Raw genomic sequence first — 12,573 nt, forward strand, 5'->3', positions numbered from 1 at the left:
ATTGTTAAATGTTATTGTCATGCATCAAAATCATCACACACATTATATTAAACCATAACCAAATTAGTATGATAAAAAATTTATATTAAATTGTTGAAAAAAATTAAAAATGTAACTTGCTATTTTATATTGTTGCAGAGTGAAATCATCTTAAAAATTAATTTTTACAACAATCATTAAATAAATTATATTGAATTGAAAAGATGGCAGTACATTTTGAAAAATTAAAAAATATTATTACACCAAAAACTAAATTAAATATAAGTAATGTGTTTTTAAGTCCAGAAGTGGGATTCAAAATAATACATAATTGTGTTACCAAAGAATTAAGAGTGACAATTATAGGTGCTAGACATTTACCAAGTTTATATGGTTTAAATAGTGTCCATGGATATGTTATTAAGGTATGTAAACATATTAATCAGATTATTAGTCTAAGAGCTGGTAAACAATTTGGGGTACGTTCTTGGAGCACTACGGAAAATTTTTTAATTGTCCTTGAAGGACCCCTTAATAAGATGATACCAACTCTTGAACTTTATTTAAGAGAAATTTCTTTATTAAAAAAAATGTTTTTGAGGCATTTTGAAATGTTTATATCCTTAAGTTAGATATTTAAGGAATTAAAAATCGAAAAGCTAGGCAAATCAATCGAGTTTAAATGTTAACCAGACTTGTTGCAAAATGATTTATTAAACAAATGCAAAAAATGTCCTTGAGCCACTTTGGGATTTTTTGAGAGTAGGTATAATAGAAACTTAAAGACCAATAATCCCAAAAAGCCAGACTTTTTGATGGAGCTTCTCACCTGCCAAACGATGGAGAAAGTGGGGGTGAACAGCACTATGCATAAGCTCGCTCAAGATTACTACGACACAAATTGCCCTGGTAAGAACAGGTGGCTACAGCGCTCCATGCGTGGCTCTCAAATGTAATTTCGGAGCTAAATATAGTATATTATACTACAAGGGCAGAAAGTATGAAATTCCTACATATGATGCCCGAGACATCATATCGTAAATAAAAAAAAATAATATTTTCTCTCATAATAATAATAATAATAATAATAATAATAGTAAAATTAAATAAATAATAACAAATTTCTTTTCGAAATGTCTCACAATAACAGATTATACTTCCATCAAATCGACACATTGATATTAGAATAGGAGTTATTGGGTAGCATAAAATCTTTTCAATGTCAATCTTATAATCCATAGACAAATCTAACATTCGTCCAGATCACGTTGCATCAATTCAGTTACTTTATTACCACTACTAACAGCTTTTTTGCCAATCTCAACAGAAAAATTCAAAACTCTGACTATATAGGTTCCTCAAACCTTTCAGCAGAATCAGCACATTCCGAAAAAAAATTTTCACATATTTTAGCATCAAATTGTTTATTTATAAATTTTTTCGTTAAAATTGCCCACTTCTTTTGTGTTTTTCAAGTAAATATAACTACTACTTTCAACTAATTTATCATCACTCATTGTGAATAATAAACAATTAAAATAAGCAAATAATATGAGATTTTTATTTAGTTATCATGGAGCACGCATGGGCTCTGTACTCACGTGACCTCGCAGTAACCTTGAGCGAGAGGTACAACCCACATATGCTCTCTCTCTCTCTCTCTCTCCTTCCCCCCCCCTCTCCCTTCCTCCCTCCTTCTTCCTTTCTCTCCTTCTCTCTCACATCAAGCTATACATAAGTGCTGTTCACCCCTACTTTCTCCATCATCTGGTAGATGAAAAGTCCACCAAAAAATAGTCTGGCTATTTGGATTATTTGTAAGAGACGAATATGAAACCGTTTTTAAAATAATTAATGAGCATCTGTGAGCTTTTGGGGTCGCCAAATTCGAATCTGTCGCTAAATTTTCATCCTCATTTGGAGGCATAAAAGTCGAATTTCCGAAAAATGGAGTAGGGAAGAGTCACAAAATAATTTAAGGACCTTTTTCTAATTCCTTAAATTAATAATAATTTAAGGATAATTTTCGTAATTGCTGAACAAATTCAGATTTTAAATAACTAAATCGGTTCATTATGACCCTGATTTTGCATTTGTTTCCTGCACTATATGCAAAAAGTTGATTAATTTATTGTCCTCATTAAATATTTGAGTGCCACCAAATAGTATGTTCACTTCTACTTATACAAAAATCTTTCAATCACTTCTTCATCACACAAAAGACTAAAAATTTAATTAGTATTTCCTAGCTTTTGGATGACCCTGTTTACTTAACAAAGCATTTCTCAACTTAAGTTTCACTAAAACAATTGTAGAATACAAGTCATTTTCGTATTTATGATAATTAGCATACGCCCAGTCATGTTATTAGGTTCATTAGGTTCCATGTTCTAAACTAGTTATTTACATGATATAAATGTTTTAATAAAACGCAAATATTTGTTAATTAACCCTGCCTCCCCAAACCGAAAATTGACGAATGAACTTCATGTCCGGACTTCACATCATTAGTTTGTCTTGTAGCGAATTTCCTCCAAAAAATAGGTTATATACAGTGTGTTCAATTAAGTCGGCAAGCATTATATAGAAAACTTTTAAAGTCCTACATATCCTAGAATTCAATATAAATTAATTAGATGTCAAATTTTTCCATTCGAATGCAAGATTTGTCGAAAAATGTAAATTTTGCCTTTGGTGTACCTACCTTTATTTTTTACAACTTCAACAAGATGCTAATTGAAAACTGAGCGATTAAATGATTATGCTCAGTAAAATTTTTGATAAAAATTAAAAGTTAACACTTAGACGAATAAGATGCGTTGGGTCGGCGTGGATTTAATTGGTCGAAAATATTTCAAATGAATTATATACTATTACATGTTCATAATTTTTTACCTTCATCGTGGTTTTTAATCAATCTTAATTAATTTTGTGTGAAATATTTTATTTATTCAGAAAAAATCCGGCCGATTAATGATTTTAAGCGGGAAAAATCCGGCATACCTATTTGAATGGTATATACCATGAATCGATTTTCGTTATCAGGGAAATCATGAATCGGATTTCCTTTTCGAGGATGATAAAGTTTAAATTCATTTTACGCGTTTTAATGTCCGATTCAAAAATATCTTGGCATGCGTGCTTTCAAACTGCCAGAAATATCGTAAAAATGCAGGTTTGAGTTGGTAGCCCGGTAGGATATGCCTATTGTTTATATTTACCTCGAATAAAATTTTACAATCAATCCAATAAAAGTTGTTAGTTTTTCTAAAAAGACCATTTTTGTTCAAATTGAATGAAGAAATAAAGAACATCTTTCTAATTTAAAGTGTTCGTCTAATGTTTGTCAATTATGAGTCAGAGTGAGTTGTTAAATAAGCTCGAAAAACTTAGTTCGAATTCAATACCCGTATAAGGTGTGTGTGCCTTTTAAACTAATATTTTTTCTTTGAAGTATTTTCCTCGATTAAACTTATTTTTCGAGTTTAAAGTATATGTTAAGTTAAAAAAGACATCATACAATATAATTAATTATTTCTATTTTGCTTGCATTTTAGGTAAAAATTTTCCCTGGAAAAATGAAATACGAAACACAAATGCGGAAAGAATCATGGCCAGTGTACAACGAAGAATTTCTATTCCATTTAGATTCAGCTAGTGTGAATGCTGACGAACAAATTAGTGGTAAATTTTTGGTACTAACAGCATATGCAATTTTAGAAAATCAAGATTCATCAAAAGATACCAAAGATCAAAGTGTTGAAATAAAAAATGATACATTTAAACGAAAATATCAACGAAAAATTTCAAAATTATTAGAATATAATAAGACTGATAACTCATCAACAGTGCAGCAGCCGTCAAAAAACGGTAATCAACCATCAAAACGTTTAGATAATAAAGCGAAACAAATTGATAATCCAATGACATTTGAAAAACGACGTACTATTGGCAGCGTCACTTATTCAATTCAATTTAATCAATTCGACAAACAATCAAATTTTTCAAGAACAACCGGAGAAATTTGGAAAAATTTACAAGATTTAAATTCTTCACCGGGCGGTGCTTCACCAGAGGGACTCAAAACACTAAATGTATTTAATTTTTTTATAAGATAAGGGTATATAAGTTATATATTTTCGCTCGTCTGCTTTTTCGTCTAGCATTATATTTTCTGGAAGTATATGCATATAAGCAAATTATAATAGAAAGAAGTTTTTTGAAAAATATTTATTTAAGAAAGCCACCGCTCACCAGACATGCGTTAAAATAATATGGCATCGGTATGGCACTGAAAACACTTTTGTTCTAAAATACATGTTTATGCGATGGAATAATATACGTTCAAAATGGTAACGGAAATCGATAGTGGTGAAATCTAAGCAAAAAGTGTCATTTAAGTATATTTGGAAAAGTCAATAATTTTCGAGTTATTAGCAATTGAAATTCAGAGTATTTATTAACCTTGAAAATGAGAAAAGTTTCAAATCATTTGCCGAGTTATTTAACCGAAAAAGAAAGTTGCTCGTACCTTTTTTTTTGTTAATGTTTTATTCAGCCCAAAAACTGATGAATTTAGCACGGGAACTAAAGTTAAAGCTTGCCGCTTTCCAATTTACTTTATTTTGGTACTGACAACATGCTCAAAAAGCTCTAACAGTTTCGTGTATATGTTTTCAAAATATAGCAATTTAAATGCAAAAAAATTTTTCGAAAAAAACAAAAAACATGTCTTTGTTGTTAAATATTTCTTCACCACCTAGAAGGAGTTGTTACCACCCCCTGATCAAATGTACCACTCGGCATCATATAACTTTTGTTTCTTGGAGTCTTATGTACTTACCGTCTATAATTTTAAGGTTCATCGGAGCTATCTAAGAAAGAATTAAGAAGTTTAATCCTCGGTTATTGGATTAATAGAGGCATAGTTTAAATTAGAAAGTTCTTCGTCTTAACAAGTCCTACTTTTTTTGCTCGAAATATTTTTCCCATAAACGCATCCATTCGGCAGAAATATAAAGCAAAAATGTTTGTGTTCTTATTAGTGGAGTTAACTTATGATACTGGCATTTTTTTAACTTCATTTAAGAAGATTATTTTGAATGTTCATTTTAAAGATTATTTAGAGTAAAATAAATCACTTTAATAGGAAAGCAGAATTTTTATCAACTTATTCGAATATTTGTATCAATAAAATATTTTAAAAATTAAGTCAAATTTCTGCTGAATATTTCGTTTTCCGAACAAAAATTGTAGGGTTATAAAAACGACTAGCTTTTCAACATAAACATACCTCTTTCCCTTATCAATATTGAGCAAGGGTTGACTTTTAAAAGACTTTACTATTTCGGGTCAACCTTATAGTGCTGACTGAGTGCAACTTTTTATGCTCCACAGTTTTTATTAGAAATGTTTTTCTAAAACTTTTCCTTTCGGGTACTCTATGACGCTTACATTCGAAGTCTACGGTTTAGAACACCCGCCACCGATCTTTGGGCGAAAATGATTTTGAAAGTAGCAGTTCTAGGCCGTATAGAAAATAATAAAATCCTATGCTACTTTTGAGATACTGTACGACTACTTAATGATTTTAAAACTTTAACTTTGTATTTTTCTAAATTTGTCGTACAAAAATATATAGCTTATTTACCACTTTTTTATAGTTTCTGCAGCGTATTTTATTCATAATGTTTTTTATAGCCATCAGTAAGAAAAGGTGACATAGAAGTTGGTTTGTTATATATAAAATCAGAGGACGGCGAAAAATGTTTATTTACATTATCTTTACTGAGGATGAGATGCAGTTTACAAATAATGCAGCAACATGAACAATTAAACGGTTTGTAAAATATAATTAAAGAGCTAAAGTTCATTTGATCGTGTATAATAGAGAAAAGTCCCGCATTTCATTCAAATCATACAAGTACAGAGTTGGGCGTAAGCAAGGCTGCAATAGAAGGAATACTGCTAATTCCCTATGCTATTACCTGATAGGTGGTAGCTTATACTGATTTATAGGATATACCTTCAGATTTCAGCGGTCCCTTTACAGTTTTCCCTTTTTTCTGGTGATTTTACGATTACAGCATTGGACATAAGTGGTTGACCCAATTATTATGAAACAATTTCTTGTATGAGAAATTATTGCTTTTTACCAGGCCGGTTATATATTACATATCATGCATGTTTTCAGTAAGGCTTCTTTTTTATACCCTGCACTTATGTAATAAATCAGAAGTATATTAAATTTAGTTAGTAACACGTAGAAATAGTGAGGATATAAACGAAAATTTTGGTGTAGGATAAAATCACAATACTAATCCATTTCCATTTATCCGTCCGTCATCAAGATAATTAAAAAGAAAAAAAATGGGAATGAAATTTTAAAAGCGTGTTCAAGACATAAAAGGTGACTTAAAGTTCGTAAATGAGCAACATAGGTGAATTGGCTCATTTTTTAACTTGTAAGAGTTAAAAGAAAAGTTTAAACACAAAAAATGTTCCTTATAAAAAAAATTATATTAAAAAATACTTTTTAAGGAACAAACCTTTATTGCACTAAAAAGTAGAAAATATTTGTTTCCCCGACTTATGTATGGCTATAAGTTAAAGACAGAGATGCTCAATTAAATATGTCCAAGAGAATTTGGAGCACATCACGCTTTAACAAATAGTCATATACCAGTGAAGTAGAATATTATTTTCTACTTTTTAGTACTTAAAAATTTGTGTCTTAAAAAGTATTATATTTTATTTAAATTTTTAATATAAAATTGAAAAACGGATGTACTTATATCAAATATCGTGTAATCGGTGAGAAGGGGGTGTAGAATCAACCTTATCATAAAAATGCATTTTTATCGGAACTGAACTAACATGTCAAATTCGTAGGGTAAGAGGGTAGGTTCACAAACATCATTGTTTTCGCGTAAGGCTGCAAATTTGGGAGACAATTTTAGTTTCCATTTTCTCCAAAACTATAAAAGATAGAGATAGTTGCAGATTCAAATCCCCGAAACTGCTTCAATAGGGAATTACAGCATTTTTAAACAGTATTTATATTTTTTACTTTGTTATAACGGTGTAAACAATGAATTAAAAAAAAAAAAATACATGAATATTCCCTATTATCATTCGGCTACAGATACGCTACAATATTAACTAACTTTTGTCTCATTGCTTTATGAGTGACCGAGGGTTGTAAAATATCGACAAACAACCACTCCGAATCAGATTCTCTCAATGATGGCGCTGTGTAGCAGAATATCAGACAAATGTTTGTAAGATGTCCATTTGCTCGATTAGAGGCCAAAAACTACAGCGGGTTCCTGGATTATTTCTTGATATTGTGGTTGAGTCAAATGTATTTCAAATTGAAATCAAAATTCGAAATAATATATAAATTTAACGATCAAACAAGGACTCCCCACATGTATGCAGTCGAAATTTACCCATATAAAAAACATTCAATTAAAATTTTTTGATTAATTTATTTATTTTAGGATATTTATATATAAAATTACGAATAATTAAGGATGGACAAATTACAGAAAAAGGAAAAACTGAACAATTTACTCCGTCAATTAGTCATAAATTCGACCCAAAATCATCAAACATTAAAGCAACTATCCCCATAATTAATTTGGAAAATATATCCTTTCAAATCATTTTAATGAGTAAAACTAGACATGGAAAGAAAACGGATTTAGGTCAAATTCTACTTACGTCAAAAAGTAAATCCACATATTTAAAACAATGGGAAGAAGCACTAGAACATCCAAATGAAGTCATTACTATGTGGCAAAAACTTGAATAAATTATTCAGTATTTTCATTGTGATAATAAAATAAGATGTTTTAAAATGTACAATATAAAAAAAAAGTCTTTAATATATTTTATGTGTTTATTCCATATTTTGTTTTCATTTTTTCTATTTCTTCTTGTTTTTTATCAACATCAACACGTTTGAAAGCTTTGTTATGTTGATAATAAAGCACTACAAGATATCGATTACATACATTAAATCCTGATAAATGATCGCAAGCATTTTTGGCATCAAAAATATCTTCGTATACTACAAATGCTGTTCCCCTGGTTTCCGCTGTATTTCCTCTGTAAAAATAAATATAAAATTATTATTTATTAAATAAACTAAAATAAATTAATTCCCAAGAAAATTAATTTATAATCATTTTTCTAAATATTTTTTCTAATCCCGAGGGTCATCAAAAACAGGATAATTAAAAGTAAAATGTTTTTGATAGCTCGTTTGATTTCTTAAACCTTAAAGATAAAAATAATGAACTAAATGTTTACTTTCAAGAGGTGATACAAATCATATTCAAAATGTTACCTTAATCATCAATCAACGAAAGAAACCCTGAAAAAGGTCTTCGATTTAGGACTATTATAAGATTTAGTCCTGTACCTCCACTATTGTATACTCTTCGACGTAAGCGACATAAAAAATGTTCGATATCTCGCATACCTCAAAATCCATTTGCGTAAAATGTTAAAATTTAAGATTTTCGATTATAGAAACATCTACTTGGTATCCTAGAGATATTGAAAATTTCGATTTCTAGAATTATAACAAATGAAATTTACAAAATTTAAAAAACCACAAATAAATTTTTCGGGTACGGCCCATCGCCTATTTTTTAGTTGTTCCGGGTACGGAACCCTAACTCGCATTTGAAACATAGCTAAGAACACTCTCCATTACTCCACCTTTTAAACGAAACAAAAAAATCAAAAATCGGTTCATCAGACACGCATAACGGTTCAACTTATAACACCCCTTTTTAAACAGAAAGAATTTCCAAATAGAAAGAGTTCCAATTAGCTAATTTACCATCAATCAGAATAATTTTGAGTTTTCTAATTAAGCGAAAACGTAATTCACAACAAGTGAAACACGGAATATTTAAATATTCGAATGGTATTAAAAAGCTATGCCTACTCTACCAGATTTCGAGAATTGATCTCAGAATGTTTTAGAATTTGTATACTGTTTGTCGGACAAAAATAGTCATAATTCATTTTGTCGCTTTGAAACAGTTTTGAACGAAATAAGGAGGCAAAATTACCTATGTACAGATTTACAGAATGTCTACTAGACTTACTAACCTAGGGCTAAGGACAAAAAAATGCGATTGAAGGTTATGTTAGCAAAATTTTCAATTGGGTTAAAATGACCGCTACGTTAGAAATAATCATAATATTTTAAATACGTATTGCAATCTAAAATGTGTAAAGATGTGGAAAACAGTTTCGATTATATTTTAACCTCCGCGGATTAGTTAGTAAAAAATTCAAATTTTAGCAGTTAAAATCTACAATTTTTTACCGTAGATTTTATAGTATATAAACGGGTTTAGATTAATCTGTATACATTCAAATTTTTTAAGATGATCGATAAAAACAGTTTCTTGGGAACGACTTTAACCACACTAAACTTACACTCGAATTTGTCTTATTGCCCCATATTTTCCAAATATATCGTACATTTCTTCAGCACTTATTTTGTATGGTAGATTACGAATATATAATATTCTATTAACTTCTGGAGGTAAGCGTACCTGAAAATATATAAGTTTTAGTGAAAAACAAAAAACGTCAACAGTATTTTTATTATTATCATTCTAATAAACTTAAATTTATGTACTTACATTTGTACGCCTTTGCATAGCTAAAGCCATGGTGTATTTGTTTTAATTCTTTCACGATTATAAGTTTCTTGATAGGTATATAATCCTTTTTTGTATTAGTGCTATGAGAGTTAATCAAAGTCTTGACAATTGAGAATTGACAAACACATTTTGTTTAGTTTAGACTTTGTTTAATTTCGACTATACGGTACTCGTATAGTATTGGTTCCGTATAGTCGGAACTATTCCCAAATACTTAAAGAATCAAGAGATTATCACGACCATAGAATACATATATTAAAATTCTATGCTCTTGTATGCGACAGTATCATCTTGTGGCTGCCAACCAAAAATACCAACTGTAAGATAATTATATGTTACTAGATGTAAATTTAATAGTATTTAATTTTACTTCAAATTTAATCTTATTTAATATTAAATATCTCCGTTTTCTTTAATTCTGTAATAATATTAAATATCTCCGTTTACGTTAATAGTGTCCCATTTTTGAGCATAAGGGTAAAAACTTCAGAACCCAGCCAACTCCTACATAGTTGACAAATTCAACCCAACCAACTCGTAATTACAACAATACAGAGTTATCAAAATAATAAAATAAGAAATGTTAATGACAAGGACACAAGGGAACTCACTGACAGTCTTCTCTCTCATTCATCATATCGCATCCACTTACAGGCTAGCAGATCCCTCACGTTCTCTATGTATAATTAATATTCTATTAACTAAACAGGTAAGACACAAGAGGTTAATTATCAATTAATTCAAATTCCGATTTGTATGATTTGATAGAGCAATATATATCATTTATTTTATGAAAATAAGTAATGCTTAAATGTTTTTGATCTGTTATAATATCTAAAATTTTTGCATATTTTTAATTTTTTTTAAATAGATATTTTAATAAATTTAGACGTGTAAAGACTCTTTGTGGAATTTGAAATTATCTCAGAAGATATTCAGATATTAATTTTACAGACAAAAAAAAAGACCCGCGCTTATCATTTAAACATTGGCGATGACTTATAGACAACGCGCGCATGCGCAATAAAGAAGAAATGCCTCTGTAATTGAATAAATGAAAAAAATAAATAATTAATCAATGTGAAATATTTATAATCCAACAATTGCTAATAATAAACGAACAATCAATTATTCCTTAAAATACATTGATTAAGATAGTAAAAAATGGAAATCAATGGTATTGCGGGCTACAAACAACGATCGAACAAATAATTTTAATGATCAAACAATGAAAAACAAACGACGGACAATGGATTAAAAAATATTTGTTTTTAGTTAACCCGAAAAAAAATTTTGTGATTTAACATTCAATGTATGTTTATTTGATAAATGTCTCTATATTCTTTTGATAAATGTATTTTTTTTATGAATATCCCTAGCTGTCCTAAGCAATTACCTCAGTGTTGGTACGCTTCTCACTGTACTGAAAGGTAGGCAATGCTTAGTCTATGTATAACTATAAAGTCAGTGAGTAGACCAAAGATGCTCTTTGGAGTAGACTAGTAGATTAATCTTCAATTATTCAATTTGAATTGATGTTACCGGCATGATTTTACAAACATTATTTGAAATCCATAGTAACAATAATCAATTTTCCTAACTTATATAATAAATTAATTGAATATTTAGAATAATAAGCTGTCAAATACATTCGTTTCATCACAAAACTTTAACTTTAGTCTTTTTGCAATAATTCATAACCTAAATTTTATGTGTAAAAATAAAGGCTAATAAGAAAAATAAGAAAATTTAATAATGTTTGCTTTTGCGGTAATACACTTATTGCCCTTATTACAAAATTAATATATAAAATATGTCCAACAATTTTCTATCTTTTTAGAAATCACCATTAATTTCAAGAACAACAATAAACGCTTCAAAGCTCTCCACAAACTCAGGTAAAAACATAGTGAAAAATGTTTTGCGGAATCCAACAAAAGAGGAATTACAATGGCGAACTCCTTGGCATAAGAAATCTAATGAATTTTACAGTAAATTTAAATTATTTGCACCAGAGAAATCCGATAATGCAAAAATATTACAGTTTTTACAATCAGATTTTGATTTTCGACCGTCTGCAATTCGAAATTGGTTTCGTAAAAAACGTCAAGAAATGGAAGAAGATTTACAAAAATTAAATGTACAACGATTAGAAGTACTGGGGAGTGAATTGGCAGCTGCTCATTTCATTGTACATCGAGGAGGTTCAGTTAAGTGAGTTAATTTTTGTTATGCAAACTAATCCCCCAACCAAAATCATAAAAAAAAACTCGTTCTTGTAGATTTTATGACGATGATACCATTTATAAACGAGATGAAAATGGTGACTACGATTTACCGTCTCAGTACAATCCTCATTATGTTGTTGAAGAAATTAACTGCAAAAATGTACCAATTAACTATGATGGATTAGAAAATTTTGGAGGCTTGAGAAAAATAAAAAAATTTAGTGTAAATGGTTGTGAACCAATAGATGATTGGTGTCTCGATCGAATATCGGGACAGTTTCATGAATCTTTGGAAGAACTGGATGTGCGAAATTGTCCAAACATTTCATCGCGTGGATTAGAAGCTTTATATCGAATATCGAATCTTAAGATTTTATATGTTGATAAAGTAGATAGTAAAACTTTTGAAATGGTATGCTTACTGCTCGAAGAATTATTCCCTAAACTAGAAATTAAATATACTTAAAAAATAAAATTAATATTTGAAATTAATTAATAATTGGATACACATACGTAGTTTTTCTTAAATTTTAAAATTTGATTCATTATTAATTTCATGTATAGAAAAAATCTTTTCTAGAATTTTTTGCTCATTCAATCAAATGAAAAAAAAAACCATCTTGTAAACCGTTAGAGAGAGCACAAAACTTTAAATGTAAAAGTTATTTCTTATA

General features: G+C 29.3%; 3 protein-coding genes across 3 annotated transcripts; 2 read left to right on the top strand and 1 right to left on the bottom strand.

Annotated features, from left to right (window-relative positions):
- The first annotated feature begins 203 nt into the window (after window positions 1-203).
- On the top strand, window positions 204-7,821 carry LOC123290871. The gene is made up of 4 exons (XM_044871220.1): window positions 204-404; window positions 3,537-4,073; window positions 5,680-5,818; window positions 7,482-7,821. Exons 1-4 carry the CDS (start codon window positions 204-206, stop codon window positions 7,793-7,795), a joined length of 1,191 nt encoding a protein of 396 aa, XP_044727155.1. The 3' UTR covers window positions 7,796-7,821.
- Window positions 7,822-7,874: 53 nt separating this feature from the next.
- On the bottom strand, window positions 7,875-9,834 carry LOC123290963 (splicing factor 3B subunit 6). Its single transcript, XM_044871370.1, has 3 exons — window positions 9,651-9,834; window positions 9,442-9,560; window positions 7,875-8,091 (listed from the first exon to the last, which is right to left on the bottom strand). Exons 1-3 carry the CDS (start codon window positions 9,678-9,680, stop codon window positions 7,875-7,877), a joined length of 366 nt encoding a protein of 121 aa, XP_044727305.1. The 5' UTR covers window positions 9,681-9,834.
- Window positions 9,835-11,266: 1,432 nt separating this feature from the next.
- On the top strand, window positions 11,267-12,365 carry LOC123290872 (distal membrane-arm assembly complex protein 2). The gene is made up of 3 exons (XM_044871221.1): window positions 11,267-11,441; window positions 11,512-11,885; window positions 11,954-12,365. Exons 1-3 carry the CDS (start codon window positions 11,427-11,429, stop codon window positions 12,363-12,365), a joined length of 801 nt encoding a protein of 266 aa, XP_044727156.1. The 5' UTR covers window positions 11,267-11,426.
- Window positions 12,366-12,573: the final 208 nt, after the last annotated feature.

Source organism: Chrysoperla carnea, chromosome 1, assembly GCF_905475395.1.
Source record: "Chrysoperla carnea chromosome 1, inChrCarn1.1, whole genome shotgun sequence".
NCBI classification, from domain to species: Eukaryota; Metazoa; Arthropoda; class Insecta; order Neuroptera; family Chrysopidae; genus Chrysoperla; species Chrysoperla carnea.